Genomic DNA, 21,507 nt, shown 5'->3' with positions numbered 1-21,507 from the left:
ATTTTTATGACTTTAAAAAAAGAGATAGAAAAAAAGAGATCCAGTGTTTATTCTGCCCTGAATTAAAACAGCCAGGATAAAAAAAAATCTTGATGCTTTCAGTCTAACAAACGAAGCCACACTCCTTCCGTACCAGGCTGGTTACATAGCTAAGTCAGCCAAATCCAGTGAGAGGGAGTTAATTACCGCCAAGAGTGGACGTTACGTCAGGCTCCCATCACATGCAGTGGTTACAGCCTGATGGCCAGCAAGTGCCGTTTCTACAACAAACATGTTAGCAAATAAAGTTTCCTATAACAAACATTTATAATGTCAAAGGTACAAGTTAACAGATGTTGGAACTATTAAAATGAACATTTCCGTTGTATAGTAAAGTTCTTTGCCTTTAGCAAACAGACAGAAACTGAACTATGTAATGAAAATAAAAATAAAAATAAGTATAGTTTCAACTTAAAGTCTACGCTAACTAGGACATAAATGATGTTAATTTTACTAAAGGCTGAGTCAAAGATATCTGAGAACATATGATTTTCTGTTTCTACACACTACCCCCCAAACTTAATTTGTAAACCTAATATCGTTATACAGAAAAATGGTAGTGCCAGGGAGGAAGTGATGTAAAAACAGGATACTTAGAGTAGATGGAGAGAGAATTTCACATTCCCAAGAGAGGCAGAGCTCACCCAGTTTAATGCTGATGGGAGAAGGAAGAAGGAATCTGATAATAGAAAAGCGTGGTTCAAAACGTGCCTCAGCAGTCTCTCTCCCCTACATCTCCTCACTTTGTGGTTAGCTAGGTGGTATTGGCATTTGCCATGTCAATTAGATCAAGTTTCAATTTCATGTCTCACATCTGACTGTTAAAGCAAAAATAAAATTCACACTTTCTAAGCATTTAAAATATTCAGCTAAAGTTAGCTTGTGCAGCTCAGCTTTTTCAGAGTTTTGATTCATGATTATGATAGCTAATAAACTGGCAAGCAGATGATCTGTTAGTCTGAGACTTTGTATCTCGATCTATAGCCGTCAGTCCTTTGAGAATTCTGACAAATGCCAGTGTGTCCTGAGGTGGGAGGTCAGGATGGTAAGGAGCCTGGAAACCACATTATGAGAGGAAGGCTGCAGTCCCTGGCTGCTTCGCTAGGACAAGAGAAGGCAGATGAATTAGTTGTCTAAAATATTTGGAGGATTCTTTAATGTGGAAAGAAAAGAAGAGTTATTCTGTATGGCTTCAGCGGAGCAGCAGAATTAGGGCGTGTGTTAGTTTTAACCTTTTCGTTTGGTGATTTTAAAAGCCAGTGGTATAGATACGTTAAACCCAGTAGTATCTAATTATGTTTGTGATGACTCTTGTTTAAAATAATGAAAACATTGAAATGGAGTTCTAAAACCAAGGAGTTATCATAGTCAAATTTTATATTAATCATTCTCAACACGCTGCCTAAAAGAGGAAATTTTAAGACAGAGTTTTCAAGCTGTTTTAAGCCACCAAACTCTTTAAATGGAAGACCAGAATTTTTATGGGAAAAAAAAAATCTCTTTGTTACTTCTTATTTCATAATGCCTATTAAATGATTATTTTAAATTAGCACCTGTAGGATCAACAAGTTTGCTTTAAAATAGAAATGAAACATAGGACTTGGGGCTCTTTTCTAGGTACATTGTATTACTTATGCACCACATAAAATGTTGATTATTGAACTTGGTAGTAATGGTTGGCAGTAGCTATCGATAAATCCTAGAGATAATAAGCAATGGTGTATTGCCTATTGTATGGTTATCTTTGTAAGTGCCATTTTAATGAAAGATTTATTTTAAATTAATTTTCTCTAATATGGGTATAGTAAATTGAATATAAAATTTACTTTGATGCTATTGTGTATCTACTACTGTATACTGTATACTATAATCTTCAATGTTATATTTATAAAATTTTAGGTTTTATAGAACCTAAAAATGTGTATGTAAAACTATAAAATGTGAACATTAAATTAAAAGACACAATAAACAAATTGTTTTATAAGGCAGCAAGTTCATAAAATATGCAATTTTTAAAGAAAAATCAGCCTTATAGTTGCTCCTGACTTTGTACGCTTTGCATTTGTTATTCATGCCTTAGTTTGCTGTAAAAACATAGAATGGGAAAAATACAGAAACAATTTGCATCAGTTAGGATCTAGTCAGGAAAATGAGAATTATACTAATTCTTTTAACAGGGAGAATTTAACATAGGGAATTAGTTAAACAAGTTTTGGAGGAATAAAAGGTGGAAAGGCAATACTGAGGAAAAACAAAGGTAGTAAATAACTATCAGCCTTGGGTAACTTGGGAGAAGGGACCCATGGAGCTGACTCAGACCTTTGAGGAGGGTGGCTGTCTCCCAGGAGGTGCCCGAGGACACAGCAAAGGGACCTGTGGAACTGGGCTTCTGGCCTGTAAGCTGGGACCTGGCCAGCTTTGCTGGCATCTCTGAGGGAGTGCAATGAGGCTGATTCCAGGAGTGAGGGGAAAAAATGAAAACCAGAACCAACTGCTACTGGAACCAGTGGCCTCTGTCAGGGCAACACCGACAGGAAAAAGGGGCAAATAACAAAAGAGGAAGTTCTTTTCCCTTTGTGCAGTTGTGCAGTTTTCCTCTGGAGAAGAACCTAACAGAGACCTAGCAGACAAAGAGCATCATGTTTGCTGAATCCCAGCTGCAGTATCGTAGAGCTGAATGAGGAAGGGTGGGTTCGAGCTCAGAGAAAATAGTTTAATAACTGGCACACAGGTGTTGGCTATGGTTTAACAATATCTTTTTTTTCTTCATTGTTCCAAGGTAAGCATTTGGCTTATGTCAATTTGTGGTCCTTAATTCTTTTGGGACAAAAATAATAACCATTTTAGATAATGGTGTATAAAATTCCACAAGTTTTTACATATTTTGTAGAAATGTGAATATTTCAAAAGAAATACAGCTTTTAATGCAAGTAGGTAGGCTAACAGTAATTCACACTAATTGTAAATGTTTCTAAGGAAAACCCTCATCCAGATCAATTTAGTGAACTTAAAAAGAACAAATTATTTTTAAAATAATTCATAAACAGTTTATGAAAATTCTTTAAAAGTAATGTATTCTTTTAAAGTGTGTTAATTATGTACTCTGCAATCTTATAGTATTTTAAAGATATTTTTCCCCCAGTTTTACTGAGATATAATTGACATACAATTTTGGTGAATATTTCTTTAAACCAGTTCTCTCATTCCACATTAATGACATCCACTGTCAATCTATGATATAGGAAAGGTTAGTGAATGAGGTGGGGAGTTAAACCTGCGGCCAGGAGAGATGAGTGTTTGGGAATGACACACTGTGCTCTCATGGACTTGGGGGTTAAAGGAAACCAAAGCCTCAGATGGCAGGAGGCCAAGGCACTCAGTGAAGTGTTATGAAAAGTCTGAGGAATTCTTAAAAGGGTCTATTAATCAGAGAAGAAATAGAAAAGGACAGCAAGAAGAACCAAGGCAGTAAGAGAATAGATGCCAGGATGTCACATACATCAAGGCCAATCTATTTATTTTTTTATTAAAAGGGAGAACTTGTTGGTTCACATATGCAAATAAGATGGGTAAAGTTGATCTTGCGTCTGACTTACAGCTATTGTCAGCCCTCCATCTCTTCTCTGACCTCCTGTGTCCTCACCCTCGTAGGCTGTACTCAGCGATGGGAATATGACTTCCAGGAGCTCTAGGGAGGCATTTTTTCTGCTTAACATTCAAGTAGAATGAGTTTCTCTCTCCTAATTCTCGTATATAAAATATGAGGGAAAGTACAGGTTGTAAACTGCACAACTCTGGAAGGCACTATACATATCAAAGACATTACTGTAATTTATGTATTATGGCATACAGTACCTTCATATACTAACAAAAGCAGTATATTATGAAAAATTCCCCAGAGGTAGAAATGAAGTGTCTTGAGGAAGGTTCACCTTAAAAAAATGTACACAGCCACTAACTGGACCAGTGGTAGCTCTGATAGACCAGCAACTCCGCTGGAACCATATAAAGGTTGAGATGAGCAGTTACTGCATGGGGAGAAGTGAAATGGATACTCTTACCAGAAAGGGTGGAGTGATTTGGGGCTAAGTCTTATAAAGTGGGTGTGGCCTGGAGCCCCAGCAAGGAGTAATCCGTGATCCTGAAGGAACCATGATTCCCTCTTTCCACAAGAACCACCATGCATGCCCTTTCACTCTGAATCTGGGAAGCTATGTCTCCCTCTGCTCTTTACTCACTATTATAATTTGTTTTTTCTTGATCCTGATTTTTACTTTTTACTTACAGTGTACCTTTTACAGTATTTTTTGCTATTAATTATCTCATATTTTTGAGGATTTGACAATGGATGAATGGATGAAAAAAAGAAGCACTCTGACTGAAAATATATAAAGTAGGAAAACGAGCAAAGCTGGGGCTATGAAGGATTGTGACATCTACATGTGCAAAGCACATGTTCTGAAGTAGATATGAGCCTGGAAAGTTACACATGAATGAAACTTGATATGATTATTTTTATCAGTTGTGATTTTCAAATACAGAACATCTGTATTTTTCAGTATCTCGCATTTTAGTTTGGTGCAGCAGGAAACCTAAAACCATCTGTATCTCACTGTTTGAGCTGTGATCTGTTTATGTCTGCTAAAAAGCCTTGAAGGAACATCATTTAAGTTGCAGAAGAATATAAATGCAAGCTGTATAGAGCAATGCATAAAATGCTTGTTTGCAGTTATGCCAAAATTGTTTCAAGAAACATTTTCAAAGTGAATAAGTTGCCCATATCTTGTTTGCTTACAGTGATGTATAGTAGGGAAATCATAAACAAATAGCCTTGTAACCTTATAAATTGAAACACAGTCTTAGTATCCCTTTGATTTAAATCAAAACAGTATCGTTAATTTTATTGAATACTTAGTGTAAGTGGAGCACTGTGCTAAGTGCTTTGTATTATTATTTAATTTTCACAACAGCCCTGTGATGTAGAACTATTTTTCTCCCTGGTTTACAAATAAAGAAAATGAGCCTTAGGGGGGTTAAGCATATTTCACAGGATGCAAAGGCAGTGAGTAGGGGAGTTACGATAGAAGTCCAGATATGCTGCCTCCATAACTTAACAGGAAGCATTATAAATATTTTGTGGTTGCAAGTCTAATTTTAGAGCCAAAAATATTTGTATCATAGGACTATATTTCCAATTGCCAGATACGGAGCCTTATCATGGTGTAACGGCTATAAAGTGTAGTATTTGGGAACCAGATAGATCTACATTTGAGTCCCAACTTGGCCATTTTCTTTTTAAATACTTTTATTAAAATAAAGCTAACATACAATATCACATTAGCTTCAGGTGTGCACCATAGTTATTGAACGTTTATATCCCTAAAGAAGTGATCACAGTGATAAATCCAGCAACCATCTGACACCGTGCCATGCTATCACAATATTATTGTCTATGCTGTACATTATATCCCCGTGGCTTGTTTTGGACCTGGAGATTTGGGCCTCTTATTCCCCTTTACCTTCCCCCCATTTTAATGTTTCAATTCCAGTTGATAGTCAATATTATTTTATATTAATTTCACATATACAGCATAGTGTTTAGACATTTATATAATTTAAGAAGTGATCCCCCGACTAGTCTGACTCTCACCTGGCACTACACATAGTTATTACCGATGCTTTACTTTACATCCCCATGACTATTTTGTAACTACCAGTTTGTATTTCTTTATTTCTTTGTTTATTTATTTATTTATTTATTAGTATCAGGTGTACAAGACAAGGTAATACTTAGACGTTCATCATTTATATCCCTCACACTGTGAACCCCCCCGCCCCCCATCCACTATCCCTCCGACCTCACACCGAGCCATCACATTATATATATAAAATTATAGTTGGCATTCATTATTGTTTAGCTTCTGGTGTACAGTGCCCTGATCAGGCATCCACAGTATCCCTGAGGTGGTCTCCCAAATAGGACGCATGTCCATCAGATACCCAACAAAATCTTTACAACATTATTGAATACCTTCCCCAAATTAATTTTCAAAAAAACCCTGACCAACTTGGCCATTTTTTAAAGTATGGACTTGGGTACGTCTCTTGGCTTTTTTTGACCCTTGGTTTTCTCATATTTAAAATAGTGATAATAGTGGTAAGCTTTTGATTTAAATGAGTGGGGGGAAAAACAGGCACATAATAGATATTAAATAGGTTTATCATTAAAAGGATCCATACATATAATCATTACAATTAAGTAATGTTACATGCTATATATTAGGAAGATATAAGATGCAGAGTCTTGGGACTCAATTTGCAGGACAGTGAGCCTGATGGTGAAGAAACATAGCTCCTCCGACACCAAAGCTCCTGGGAAGAGACCCTAAGCAGATGCAGAGGGGACAGGCTCTGGTTTATTCTTCAGAGAGAAACAGTTGGACATGGTGGGGGACGAGACCGGGATTTTGTCTTATCCCCTTCTAACCATCTTTGTAGTGCCCTTCTTTCCCCAGGGACAATAAGTGTGCCTTTAGGGTGGCCTGGAGGGCAAGCTCAGGGTGACAGCAATTGTTCTTTGTCCACCCTGGTACCACGTATGTGTGTTTTTAATGGTACCTGAAATTCCTTTGACTGGGAGCAGTTCTACCATACTTAGCAATTAAGAGCTGGAAAAGCAAGCATCAAACTGTCCGAAGAAATGAATTTACATTTATATACCATCAGCATATTATCCAACAAGTTTAAATGCTAGTTTAATTTTCTATAGTAAGAATTCACATATTCAAAGAACTTTAATGAACAGTAGGTATCAGCAAAAATAATTTTTAAACCATTTGATTTTTGTCTGAATGCTTTTTGGAAGCCTCTAGGAAATTGAAAGTGCTAGGTCCTTGAGAAAGGTGTATACTACATTACTTTCTTTAGCCATTACCCCTGAACCTAAAGCAATTCATGTATGAGTTCAAGCTTCAGTTTTTTGAAAATGTGCTGTTTCTTTATTCATTTTTATTATATGCCTGGAAGAATGGCCATGGGAGACTTTACATTTTCAGTTTTCTCTTGATTTCATTTTAATGGCTAATCATCTTCAAGTTTTCTTTAGCATCACACATTCTTTATTTGAACCATTATTATTGTTTTTATAATGCACAATAGACTTGGTCCACAAATTGCTTAGTATTCACAAGGAAAATACACTGACCAAATAGTTCTGTGCACCTGGATTTTCATGATCAGACTTTAAAAATTAAGTTTTAGAGGCCATCAAAGAAAATGAAGAGTGACAGTTTAACCTATTTTATGTATTGGCTAGTTGAATAAATATTCATAGATTGAAATTTTTGTGGTATGAAATACATGCTCAACCAAAAAGGGTTTGGTTTAGGATTAGGCAGATGAGTTAAAGAGAGCTGTTTTGGATAATTTTTGAAAATACAATTTATTTCAGCCTGTGATATTTAAAGTATTTATGATGCTCTTGATAAGTAATGCTTATATTTTAATCTCTCTCACTAAGTTTAATGACTGGTTATTTGTATTGAGCCTAAAACAAAATGAAGCAAAATCACTGGTATATCTGGTATTTTTCTATAAAAAAGTAACAATGTTTTGATACCCAAGCTTACATTTTAAAATATTAGCAGTGTTTTAAAAATCTAATTTTCTTTAACATTGTACCTCATGGGTTGAAATAAGTAGTTCTTTGAAGATGAGCCTTGATAATTTGTGTATATGTCAGAATCTAGATGTGTAATTTGATCCTAGTAGGTGCTCTAGAAAACTAAATGATGCACAAACTCTTCAGTATGTCCTTTGGGAGCCTTTCCCCTGAGTACATTTCCAGCCTCATCATTCTTCCCTCCCAACTCATCAGACTTTATACTAGACCAAGTTCTGCAGTTACCCAGACAAACCACTAGCAAATTGCAGGTGTCTCGAAGGCTGGGCCCCTGTGGGGTTCATTTCTGTGTTCAACAATGCTTATCGTAAATAATAGAGGGTACTCAATGAATATGCATGGAAGGAAAGATGGAAGGAAGGTAGAAAGAAGGCAAGAAGATGGAAGAAAAGTATTGTACTGCATTCATCAGTATCCATTATTTAATAGAAAAATTTTAATCTGAGAATGAAACTTTCTGTTTTCCAATCAACCAATCTGTTTTTCCAAAACAGAGTTTTTCTGTTTTCCAATCAACCAACCATTAAGTTATGTGGTGTAGTTTTTTTTTTGTTTATTTTTTTCATAAGTATACCTTCATTTCCCCAGGATAAGGGTGCTCCAGAGAGCTGTGGAGTATCTGGGAGTGGGTGTCCCAATTAAACTAATTGTCCTGATTTTGGGTGAGAGCTACAGATTCATATCACTTCTATTGTGATCTTAGTTTATGTATCCTCTTGTGTTTCATTGTTCTCACTTGTAGTATGGGAAGAATAGACACTTATTTTACCTCATAAGGTTTCTTTTAGAATCAAATGAGATAATAATGTTTCTGAAAACACTTTGAAAAGTGTGAAGAAAGTAGTCCTGTTATTGCTATTAGGGACGTGGTACCATGAGGATTTTTTCAGCTCTTGGAACCTTCCGATCTGTGTGTGTGTGTCCTTATTGTGTATAAAAGAAGTAGAGTGATATCTGCAATTATGATTTATTTCACCAGAATAGACTGATGTTAACATTTATGCTGCTGATCTACCTTGGGAAACATTGTCTTCAGAACAGGAAGGTGACCGTTATTTCTGCATGAATCCACGCCTAGCCTGGAATATCAGCCTAGAAAGAAAAGTAGATATTACCATGAGTAGGAGTGTTAGACAAACAAGTGAAAACTAATGCAGCAAGTAATGCTTTTAACTTTTATGTAACATTCTCTTAATAAATGATAATAAATTACATGAACATCGTAATTTTAAGATTCAAAGCAGTGATCGTTTTGCAGTCTTGTTTCTCTGCCAAAGAGCATGATTGTATAAAAATGTATGCTTTTGACATGTTTGAAACTGTATTTCTTCTTTATCCTAAGACTAGTTTTCCAATGATAGCTGTCCTTCTGTTGCTATTCCTTAGCATCAGGTCTTGTGTTTGGAATGTCTGCTGCTCTTATCACCGCTGAAATTGCTCCTCTCGATCAGTAATGCACAAAGTGACACATAGAGATTCTGAACAGTCAGGAATATTGAGAACTCCTTACAGTCCAACCTGAGCAAATATAGGAATCAGAATTCAGGGAGGAAACAACCATGTTTATATAGACAGAGACCGTGGTATATGTAAGTACAGAGCAATCTATGATGTGGAGCAGCAGATAGGAGTCTATAAACAAGGCAAAACAAGTGAGTAAAACAGGCCACAGTTTGCACAGTGCCCCCTTGAAAATAGATTTCAACAACAGAGTGATGGTGAGCACTTGTCAATCAAGTATAGGGTACCAGTTTAGTTTGTGCACTTGTTGAGCAAATTAGAGCAAACTTGAGCAGATTGGAGGAAACGATCCATGTCTGATACACTGAAAGGGAGAATTAAAATGATTTGGGTTTCATTCATGTTCAGAAACCATTCCTGTCTATTTCGCTGGATATTAGTTTTCAAATTTTGATACCGAGCACAACAGAAATGTATGATTCAGAAAGAAAGGAACTAAGAATCTGAGGCCTGTAGCTGTGAGAGATTGCACATATTACAGTTGAGATGTGTATATTAGACCAGAGAGAAGAGCTGAGAAAGTCATCCTCATTACCAACTATGTGCTAAGTGCAAAGAGTGACAGGGCAGCAGTCTATTCAGCAGGTCCTCTTGTTGACCCCAATAGACCCCTAAATGGTCCCTTATCACAGGGAAGAAATTATTCCCGTTAGTTTTTTTTTTTTGAGGTATAATTTACATATAGTAAAATTCACCTCTTTTTTTGTGTAGAGTTCTGTGAGTTTTAATCAACATAGAGTCGTATAACCATCACCACAGTCAAGGTTGTGAATTGTTCCATTATCCCCCAAATTTTCTCATGCCCCTTTGTAGTCAACCCCTGTCCTCATCCCCAGCCTCTGGCAATCACTGGTCTGTTTCAGTACTAATAGTTTTACCTTTTCCATAATGTCATGAAAACAAAATCATACAATATGCAGCCTTTTGATTTAGGCTTCTTTCACTTAGCATAATGCACATTAGATTCATCTGTGTTTGTTGCATATATCAGTATTCATTTTTTTTTGTATTATTGAGTCGTATTCCATTGTGTGGACATACCACAGCTTGTTCATTCATTCACCAGTTGAAGGGTATGTGGGTTGTTTCTAGTTTGGAACAATTACAAATAAAGCTACTCCAAACATTCATATCTACAATGTTTTTGTGTGAGCATATGCCTTCATTTCACTTGTTTTTAATTCTACGTAGAAATGAGCTTGCTGGTAAGAATATGGCCAACTTTCATTAAAACTTTTGTAAGGAATTTCTGAACTGTTTTTACAAACGTGCTATACCAGTTTTGCATTTCCACCCAACAACAGGAGTTCCAGTTGCTTCACATTCTCACCAACACTTGATATTGTTATTCTTTTTAATTTTAATTTTAGTGGGTGAGTAGTGGTATCTGATTGTGACTTTAATTTGCATTTCCCTATTGGCTAATTATGTTGAGTATCTTTTCACATGTTTATTGGCATCTGTACATGTTTTGTGAAGTAACTCTTCAGTTATTTTTGCCATTTGTTATTTATTTACTTTTGTCTTTTTATTAAGTTGTGAGAGTTCTCTGTATTCGGGATACATATTTTTTGTTTTAACAGGTACATTTTATTAATATTTTTCCCAGTGTCTTAACAAGAGCAAAAGTTTTACATTTTGGTTAAATTTAATTTATCCTTTTTCGTTTGGTAGATTATGCTTTTGGTGTCTTATTTAAGAATCTTTGCCCAATCCAAGGACACTAAGAAGTTCTTCTGTATTTTCTTCTTGACACTTTATACATTTAGCTCTTATATTAGGTCTATGATCTATCTTGAATTCACTTTTATATATGCTGTGAGATAAGGGTAGAGGTTGTTTTTGCATATGGCTATCCCGTTGTTCTAGTACTATTTCTTGAAAAGATTAGTCTTTCTGTGTTCATTGTCTTGGCACCTTTGTTGAAAATCAGTGGGCCATATGTTTGAGAATGTATTTTTGGATTTTCTGTTTTGTTTCTTTGATCTATATGTTTGTCTTTACACCAGTACCACACTGTCTCTGTTTATATAGCTTCATGATACATTTTGAAATCAGGTAATATAAGTCTTCCAACTTTTCTTCCAAAAAACTTCCATGTCTGGAAACTCCTATTTACTGAGCTGAAATATCTCCTCTGTGATACTTGTTATCCCTCCCAACTCCACTGGACCTCGGACGTGTTCTATTACAGCACTTAACCTATTGTTTTGCAATCATTGTGTATTGGTCATCCTCCTAGACTGACTTCTGTGTGGTCAGAGACCATGTCCTATTTATTTTTAAATACTTAGTAATGGCACATAGTAGGCACTTAATAAAGTGAATAAATTAATGATTGACATTTAGTAGATATTGGGCACATTCTTCTTAATCATAACACATGTATAAAAGAACTATCATATTTTGAAAACATACTGTATTCCAGGCACAATTTTAGGCACGTCTCATACCTTATATCTAATGCTTACAATAGCAGTGCAAGGTGTATTATCCTCATGAGTGGCCCATGGAAGGGAAATTTAGGTTTGGAGAAATTATTGAACAAGGCTATGCAGATAGAAAATAGCAGAATTGGGTTTGAAATTCATATGTATATCATACTTTTCCCTCTTTACACACACATTGCAAGTTCTGTCACATTACCAATATTTACAATAAGAAATTACAGCATTACAGTAGGAATTGTATAGGAACAGTGTCATATATGGACTCAGAGAACTGATATCACAGACTGAAAACAAGAAGTCCTAAAGATAACTGATGAAACTACCTCGGCACATCATAATCACTCAAAGTCCATAGTTAACATTAGGGTTCACTCTTGGTGTTGTACATTCTGCGGGTTTGGACAAATGTATAATGATGGACATGTATCCATCATTATGGCATCATACAGAATATTTTCTCTACCCTAGAAATCCTCTGTGCTCTATTCATTCCTCTTCCCCTCCGCCCAACTCCTGGCAACCACTGATCTTTTTTCTGTCTCGACTTTACTGCCTTTTCCACAATGTCATATATTTGGAATCATACAGTATATAGTCTTTTCAGATTGGTTTCTTTCACCGTAATATGCATTTAAGGTTCTTTCTTTCCTTTTCATGGCTTAATAACCCATTTGTTTTTAGAGCCAAATGATATTCCGTTGTCTAGATGTACCACAGCTTACCCATTCACCTACTGAAGGACATCTTGGTTGTTTCCAAGTTTTTGCAATCATGAGTAAAGATGCTATAAACATCCATGTACAGGTTATATGTGGATATAAATTTTCAGCTCTTTTGGGTAAATACCAAGGAGTGTGATTGCTGGATTGTATGGTAAGAATAGTTTTGTAAGAAACCGCCAAACTATTTCCCAAAGTGGCTGGAACATTTTGCATTCCTACCAGAAATGAATGAGAGTTCTCATTACATATCTTTCTCAGCATTTGGTATTGTCCATATTCTGCATGTTGGCCATTCTAATAGATGTGGATTGGTATCTCATTGTTTTAATTTGCATTTCCCTGATGACATATGCGGAGTATCTTTTCATATGCTTATTTGCTATTTGTATATCGCCTTTGGTGAGGGGCGTATTAAGATCTTTGATCTATTTTTAATCACGCTTATTTTCTTGTTGTTGAATTTTAAAACTTTTGTGCATGTTTTGGGTAACAATCCTTTATCAGATATGTCTTTTATAAATACTTTCTCCCAGTCTGTAGCTTGTATTCTCATTCTCTTGACATTGTCTTTTACAGAGCAGAAGTTTTTTAATTTTGGTAAAGTGCCTGCAGCTTATCAATTTTTTTCTTTCCCCGATGATGTCTTTGGTGTTGTATCTAAAAAGTCATTGCCATATCCAAGGTCATCTAGGTTTCACCTGTTATCTTTTAGAAGTTTTATAGTTTTGTATTTTATATTTAGGATCATTTGACTTAATTTTTGTGAAGTGTGTAAGGTCTGTGTCTAGATTCATTTTTTCGCATGTCCAGTTGTTTCAACATGATTTGTAGAAGAAACTGTCCCTGCTCCGTTGCATTCTGTGGGACTATTTCTGGGCCCTCTATTCTGTTCCAGTGATATGTTTGTCCATTCTTTTGCCAGTATCTTGATTACAATATTTTTATAGTTAGTCTTGAAGTCGGCTTGTGTCAGCCCTCTAGCTTTGTTCTTCTCCTTAACTACTGTGTTGGCTATTACGGTTGTTGTTTTTTTTGGGGGGAGGTCTGTTTTTTGTTTTGCCACTCCATATAAACTTTAGAATCAGGTTGTTGATATCTACAAAATAATTTGCTGGGATTCTGATTAGGACAAGTAATGTGTTGCACTTTCTCCATTGGTCTTACACACACAGCATTGTAATGAAGATTTTTCTTTTTTAGTTCTTTTTAAAAAATATTAGCATGATGATCCTTTTGTAGTTCATATGTATGATGATCAGGTGCTCACGCTCTTATGTGTGCTGTGCCTCACCTCCCTCAAACCTTCATATGACATCAACATATTACCCATCTGATGTAAAACACACACACACACACACACACACACACACAGACACATATATATGAGATCTGACAATTAAGATTGTGAATTTGTTGCAATGATGTTGCTAACCTTTTTTGATAGAGGGATTGTTCATTATGAATTTGTACCAACTGGACAAACAGTTAACCAAGTTTACTACTTGGAAGTGCTGAAAAGTCTGCATGAAAAAGTTAGACGAAAACAACCTGAACTTTTCGCCAACAATTCATGGCTCTTGCCTCACGACAATGCACCAGCTCACACGGCCCTGTCTGTGAGGGAATTTTAGCCAGTAAACAAATCACTGTATTGGAACACCCTCCCTACTCACCTGATCTGGTCCCCATTGACTTCTTTCTTTACTTGAAGATAAAGGAAATATTGAAAGGAAGATATTTTGATGACATTCAGGACATCAAGGGTAATATGATGATAGCTCTGCTGGCCATTCCAGAGAAAGAGTTCCAAAATTGCTTTGAAGGGTGGACTAGGCACTGGTGTCGGTGCATAGCTTCCCAAGGGGGAAGTACTTCGAAGGTGATTGTAGTGACATTCAGCAATGAGGCATGTAGCACTTTCTCTAGGATGAGTTTGCCAACTTAATTATTTGACCTCGTATATTAGCATGATTTGTTCTTGTCAGGACATATAGGCACCTAGATATTGGTAGTGGGTTGGGGTGGGATGATTTCTGGAACCGTTTATGTGACATCAATTAAGCAATTATTGGGTTAACTCACAAATAAGAACAGCTGAACCACATTAATGTTGACCTTAAATTATTCCACTAGGTAGAAAATATTCTTGCTATCACAAAGGAGGTCACTTCTTCTCCTTCTTCTCTTCCTCCTTCTTTTCCCCCACAAAGATGTTATCCCTCGTAGCAGGGATACCAGGTTTGGTATCAGAGATCTCAGTTTTAATATAAACAAAAATAGAAACATGGATAATACCATGGATTAGTGATGTTTCAACTCTTAAGAAAGTGTACTTGCTCACTTAAAGTTTGTTGAAAAGTTTAAGTCTGTTCTTTTAGGGTCAATACTGTGTTTAGTGGGCTTTACAGAATTTTTCCTTACCTTTCTTTTGTATTCTTTGTATTCTAAGAAACTGATCGAAGATATTCTGGGGAGATTAGATTCTAAAATAAGTGTCAAAGATTGAAATTAACCTGCCATTTTAAGTAGATATGATATTAAGTAACCCAAATAGATCAAGAAAAAAATGCTTTTATCAAGAGTTTGCTGCATGCATTGGGAATATTTTTGTATGTCCTTTTGTTGGAATATGAAAAGATAGTTTGTGTACCTTTCAGTGGCAGGTTGAACTGCCATTGTTAACCAGGCTTCAGGTACAATGAATATAGTAGTCATTTATTTTTGAGGTCACTGTGGGAGACAGATTCTTTTATTCAGTTACTGAGCAGGAGAAAAATACAGTATAACTTTAACTAAAGCTTCCTCTTCTTTAATTCAGTTGATTTAAGTTTGCTAAAAGAGGAAACACACCAAATGAAGGCACACATTTCTTTAATTACTGCATTCTTGCAGGGCTCTGTGATGAGCCCTACGGTAGGCTCTTCCGTAGGCTAACCTTGATGATCTGAAGATGTTTGGTGAAATCATTAGGTAATGCAAGGATCCAGGACAAACCTGGAAGATTTGTTTATAAACAGCACGTTTTTTGTTGATTGGTTAGTTTGTAGATAGTTAATATTTGTCATGTAGGCCAGGTATTTTGTCATACTGACCAGGTTCATCAAGTAAAGTGGATGGAGATTTTTCAGTGGATATTTGGATTAATCTGGAATTCTCTGCTCTTGATTTAAATTTAATATTAAATCTAAATTACTGGCCATGGTATGCTATCCTTATAGGAAGATAGGAACATTTAAAAAATGTTTCTACTGCTTGCAAGGACTTTAATCAACTGACTGAAAGATATTTGTTGAGCTCTTATTGGGTTCAGAAAACTGTGCCATACATGAGCAGAGCAGGAGATAACTGAGAAGTCTAGAGCATGGTTTCTGTATTCAAGATTGTGTCTTTATAAGAGCAGATACTGAATTAATAGTTGTTGAATATGTATATTAATAAAAATACTCATAATTTGTGAATTAAGAAAGAAAAGCTAGTGGAACTTTTTTGTTCTCTGCTGTATCCCCATAGGGTAGAATAACTACATAGATAATAGGTTCTGAGTGCGTACTTGAATGAATGACCAAATGACCACACGATATATATACAGTCAGAGTTGTTGGAATCTAGCAGAAACTCATCACTTCTAGCTGGTCACTCAGGGAAAGCTTCATGGAGTAGGTGGAATTTTAACTGGTGAGAGAGAAAGAGGGCTGCCTAGAGATAGGGAATGGTGTGGAGGCTTGTAAAGAGATGTTGGAAGCTGAATTGGAAGTTCCACAGTGGTGGGTGAGCACCAAAGGTAAATTCTGGAAAGCCTTGGAAGACAAGTTTAAATTTTCCTGTAGAGACAATGGAGAGTAAAAGGGACATTTTAGAAATACTAATCCAGAGGGCTTATACCAGATGCATTGAAGAAGGGAGAAATCGTGAAGGGCAGGTGATTAAGTATGTTGACAAGGAAAAGGAAAGTGTCAAAGATGGTGACAATCTTGTTTTGAGTTTGGTTGACTTGGATGATAGTAAAGCATAAACAGAAATAGGAAAGTCAGAAGGGAAAATGAACTTTTTGTGGGAAGATTTTTGTGTTTTAAATCTCTTAATGTCTGAAGTAACAGGGACATTTTATTAGGGACCAAGAAAAGTCACAGAAGCACAGATTATTTGACCTGAAAGGCATCTTGGAGAGTGAGTTAGGATTAGACTCAAATACGAACCTGTTATTTTACTGGGTTTAATGAGGTGTATCACATTGATTGATTTGCATATATTGGACCATCCTTGCATCCAAAGGATAACTCTCACTTGATCATGGGGTATGAGCCTTTTAATGTGCTGTTGAACTTGGTTTGCTAGTCTTTTGTTGAGAATTTTTACATCTTAAATTCATGAGGGCATTGGCCTGAAGTTTTCTTTTCTTCTAGTGTTCTTATCTGGCTTTGGTAAATGCTGACCTCATACGAGATGAGTTTAGAAATGTCATCTCCTCTTCATTTGTTTGTTTGTTTTTGTTTCTGTTTTTTTGGTCAGAATTGGCATGAATCTTCTTCAAATGTTTGCTAAAATTCATCTGTGAAGCCTTCTTGTCCTGGGCTTTTGTTTGTTGGGAGTCTTTTGATTACTGATTCAATCTTACTTATTATTTGTCTGTTCAGATTTTCTGTTTCTTCATGACTCAGAGTTGGAAGGTTGTATGTTTTCAGGAACTTATCTCTTTCTTCTAGGTTGTCTAAGTTTTTGGCATATAATTGGTCATAGTATGTTACGATCCTTTGTATTTCTCTGGTATCAGTTGTAATGTCTCCTCTTTCATTTATAATTTTATTTATTTGAGTCCTCTGTCTTTTTTTCTTGGTAAGTCTAGCTAAAAGTTTGTTGTTTTTATTTACCTTTTTAAAAAAATAACTCAATTTCATTGATCTTTTCTATTGTTTTTCTGTTCTCTGTTCCTCTTGTTTCTGCTCTGATCTTTGTTACCTTTGTTATCTTCTTTCTTCTGCTAACTTTGGGTTTAGTTCTTTTCTAGTGCATTGAGATGTGAAGTCAGGTAGTTAACTCGAGATGTTCTTCTTTCTCTTTAATTTTTTAAAATTATAGTTGATGTACAATATTTTATTAAAGTATAGTTGACATATAACATTTTATTAGTTTCAGGTGTACAGCATAGTGATTCAACATTTATATACCTTATAATGTGATCACCATAAGTCGAATAACTGTGTAATACAGTTATTACAATTTTATTGACTAGATTCCTCTTTTTTCTTAATGTAAGCATTTATTACTGCAAACTTTCCTTTTAGCACTGCTTTTCCTGTATCCCATAAGTTTTGTTATGTTGTGTTTCCATTTTTGTTTATTTCAAGATATTTTTTGATTTCCCTTTTGAGTTCATCTGACTCATTAGTTGTTTAGGAGTATGTTTAATTTATACATTTTTATGAATTTTCCAGTTTTCATCATGTTATTGATGCTTAGTTTAATACTGTTGTGGTCATAAAAGATACGTGATATGATTGCAGTCTTTTAAAATTTTCTGAGACTTGTTTTGTAATCTAGCATGTGATCTTTCCTGGAGAATGTTCCATATGCACTTGAGAGATTGTGAATTCTTGTACTGTTGGAGGGAATGTTCTGTGTGTCTGTTAGGTCCATTTGGTGTATAGTTCAAGTCCAATGTTTTCATATTGATTTCCTGTCTGAATGATTTATCCATTGTTGAACACAGAGTATTGAAGTCCCACACTATTATTATACTGCTGGCTATCATTTCCTTGAGATCTGTTAGTATTTGCGTAATATATTTAGGTGCTCAAATGTCTTTGCCTCCAATCATCTGCCTTCCTGGGTCCACAACTTGATGGAGGGAGATGAGGGACTGAATGGACATGAGTGATGAGCTTCCTTGTCCTTTTCCCCAGTTAAAGGAAACAAGGAAGAAACTGAGTGGGAAATGTGTAGCATGAGAATAGATGAGAACCAGCCCTTGTACAGTAAAATGAAAGATAGAATAATTAAACCTTGATCATCACTAGCATTGAAGCAAAAGGCCATAAAATATTAACATCTAGTAATTTATTATCATAAACCTAACTCTTTTCCTTCTTGAAAAGTTTCCTGTGTTTTAAATTGCAGCGATAGCACCGAGATTAAAAAGAATGTTAGTGTTATAAGCTTATTTTAAACCAGTTCCCAGCAATAGTAATTGCCTTCGTTTTCAAGGGAGTGCTGAGAGTTTATTAACAATCAACCTATAAGCAAAATATTTTAAAATGAGAGATCCTAAGTGGTTATCTGGTAGGAGAGTCTTGATTACCTGGCATTTGGTAGTGGAGAAGGAGAAGCAGACACAGATCTAGTTGGTAAATTCATATCTGAGGCTCCAGGTGATGGGTACATCAACTTTAATAGCAGCAGTTGGCCTTGGATAAAAGAAAGAGAAAAATTCCAGCATTATAGGTAGAAATGGAAAGCCTCCAGCATTATAGGTAGAGAATTTTTAGATTGGGGCTTATGAATTGCTTTTCAATCTAAAATCTACAGAAATAGGCAGTCTTCCTGCTTCTGCCAACACCAAATGAAAAGCAAAGCCAATATTCTTGGATTTATAGATTCAGTTTACCAGATTGAAGGACACTTGCTCTTTTTAACAAACTGAACTAGCCGGCCTCTGCATGCTGAGTTTCTATGGCAATTTGATCTCAGTGACCTCTCTTCTCTATTGTGGAATGTAGGTGATAAGAATGGAGGTGAGCCCGATGATGCCGAACTGGTAAGGCTCAGTAAGAGGCTGGTGGAGAATGCAGTGCTCAAGGCTGTCCAGCAGTATCTGGAAGAAACACAGAACAAAAACAAGCAAGGGGATGGGAACTCTATGAAAACTGAAGAGGCTGATAGGAATGGCACTGACAGTGACAACAACAGGAAATGAGACCCAAATGCAGGCAGGCCTCACTGCTCTGTGAGAAGCACCACTGCTCCCCTCTGCTGAGTCAATGGACTAATTTCCACTGTGCTGTTTGAATGTCTCTTGTCCAATTTGTAGAGATTGCCTAACACTTTCATGATTGATGTGTTTACATTTCTGAAACACAACAGAAGAGAAGTGGAGTGCTGGGACTAGCAGAAGAAATTATGAAAGGATGGCCCAAATTTCACTTGCTCTTGACCATGGCCAAGGGAAAGGGGACTTTGGGTTATGCCTCGTGGATTCAAATTAAAGGCCATGGCGGGGGCCTTGCCATAATTGGAATACTGCCATTTATATCGCTTAGCAGGGTATTTGACTACTTATATGAGTCCAAAACACAATCACAGCTAACAAGTGCTAAGTTTAACATAATCACTGTTGAAATTATTATCCATATAGTTAGTCCATAATGTTTCATGTGTGTCTCACGTATGCTCTCGCTATGCAGTGATCTTTATTTACAGTAAATTTGTTTCAGGTAAATGATATATTTTTTGGCAAAATGTAACCTTTTCTATAATATGTGGACAACATTTTAAAGGTTTTTTTTCTAACCCTCTTTTGATAAGTCACTGTACCATATTTAATGTTTTTCATTGGCATTTGTATGTAAAATCTATTATAAATTCTTTTTCTGTAGGCAAGAGACCTATTGGAATCCGGGATTTAATTAATGAAGCTTTACATCAAGAAAGAATGGGTCTGAAGGCCAAAGTGAAACAGATAAAAGAACTTTTATTCAAGCCTGAGACTCAGGCCAAAATTAGGAGGGAGCTCTTTGAAGGAAGATCCATTAACCACAGTAATCAAGGAAATGATGTTGATTTCAGTGACACTTTGACATAAGTTCTACATCACTCTCATGGTACCATAGTTAATGAAATCTTTTCAGCTTATTAAATAGCTCTTTGGTAAATACCAAAGAAGTGTTCTGATAGTGTCTGCACAACAGCACACTAACATTTGGTAAGGAATTAACAACTTCTTACCAAAGAAAACTGATTGCGCCCTATTATTTTTTTAAGCTAAACTTCTGTTTTGGAATATTTGTTTCTATAATATCAAGAGTTATTTTGTTAAAAGGACTTCTTAATTAGCTGTTGTGAAGTGTTTCTGGGGTCCTCACAGATAACACATAGACTGTGAAAAATAACTTACAGACAAAAAAACATCCAATAGTTTAAGGGTCACTTCCTTCCTGTTGACAAGATCTTTGTTGTTGTAATGTCCACACATGTCTATAGCTAGTGTTACTCTTAGTGGGAAATTGAATGTTTATTGAACACCAGTACTTGAATGAGCATTTATAAATGTAATTATTGTAATCACTGGTTAAAAATGTTTTATAATATCCGTATGTATTATTTTTCAATGATCAAAATGTAGTTTGCTTTTTTCATTCCTGAATGAATAAGTGTTTGGGGTTTTTACTTTCTAGTTTTCTGAAGATAAACCTAGGTCTTAACTGTATCCTTTATAATCTGAATTTGTTTGCACTGGTTCATTTTTAGAGAAAATTCTTGAAAACTTTCCCCTTATGTGGTAATCATTGGTAGCAGCTTTTTCTACAGTCATTATGAAATGACTGCTACTAAAAGATCATGATGGAAAGGCGAAATTATTGGAGATCAAATATGTAATCATTTCAAATATAAAATCTAGTTTATTCATGGATTTTAGCTATTTTTCCACTGGGCAAATGATGCTACATTTATTTATAAATGATTTTTTGCATTTTCATGCTCCTTAATAAATGTGTTGTTTTCCTTTGTTGCCTTTCCTCATTTTTTCTCACTCTTGGAAGTTGATGGTATAATGAAGTTGTAGACAGGAGCTCTGATGGTTCACTGTTTCTTCACCTTGATGTTCTTATCCTTCATTCTACTACAGCGCAGTCATCATAGCACCTTCAACTTTAGACTTAAATCATTTCAAATTAATAGGAAATCTAAATAACACCTCATAAACTGCTAATAATGTGTCACTGAAGTGAACTTTGTAGCAAAGATGAAAGGAGCAAGTCCATCCAGTTACAAAGACCTGGGAGCTGCTTTTCTGTGTGTAACGTAGGAAGTGAGATATTTGGGGGCTTGCCTTGTTTTTCAGGTGAGGAAACAAGTGCAAGGAGGTTGAGTGCCTTCTCCC

At 35.8% G+C, this 21,507-nt stretch overlaps 1 protein-coding gene across 6 annotated transcripts in view; it reads left to right on the top strand.

Annotated features, from left to right (window-relative positions):
- The window catches only part of AKAP7 (A-kinase anchoring protein 7), a 110,675-nt gene extending 89,543 nt beyond the window's left edge, over window positions 1-21,132 (top strand). For 3 of the 6 annotated variants that reach the window (XM_081045235.1, XM_081045237.1, XM_081045239.1), the window contains one exon: window positions 19,127-21,132. In XM_081045235.1, the coding sequence (XP_080901361.1) occupies window positions 19,127-19,323 (197 nt within the window). In that variant the 3' untranslated portion in view covers window positions 19,324-21,132. The remainder of the gene's footprint in view (window positions 1-19,126) is intronic. The other 3 variants (XM_081045234.1, XM_081045238.1, XM_081045236.1) reach the window with 2 other exon arrangements.
- The last annotated feature ends 375 nt before the right edge of the window (window positions 21,133-21,507 follow it).

The sequence above is a fragment of the Rhinolophus hipposideros genome (genome assembly GCF_964194185.1).
Source record: "Rhinolophus hipposideros genome assembly, chromosome: 3".
NCBI classification, from domain to species: domain Eukaryota; kingdom Metazoa; phylum Chordata; class Mammalia; order Chiroptera; family Rhinolophidae; genus Rhinolophus; species Rhinolophus hipposideros.
Note: the sequence above shows the minus strand (reverse complement) of the source record. Positions and strands in the feature narration are given on the sequence as shown.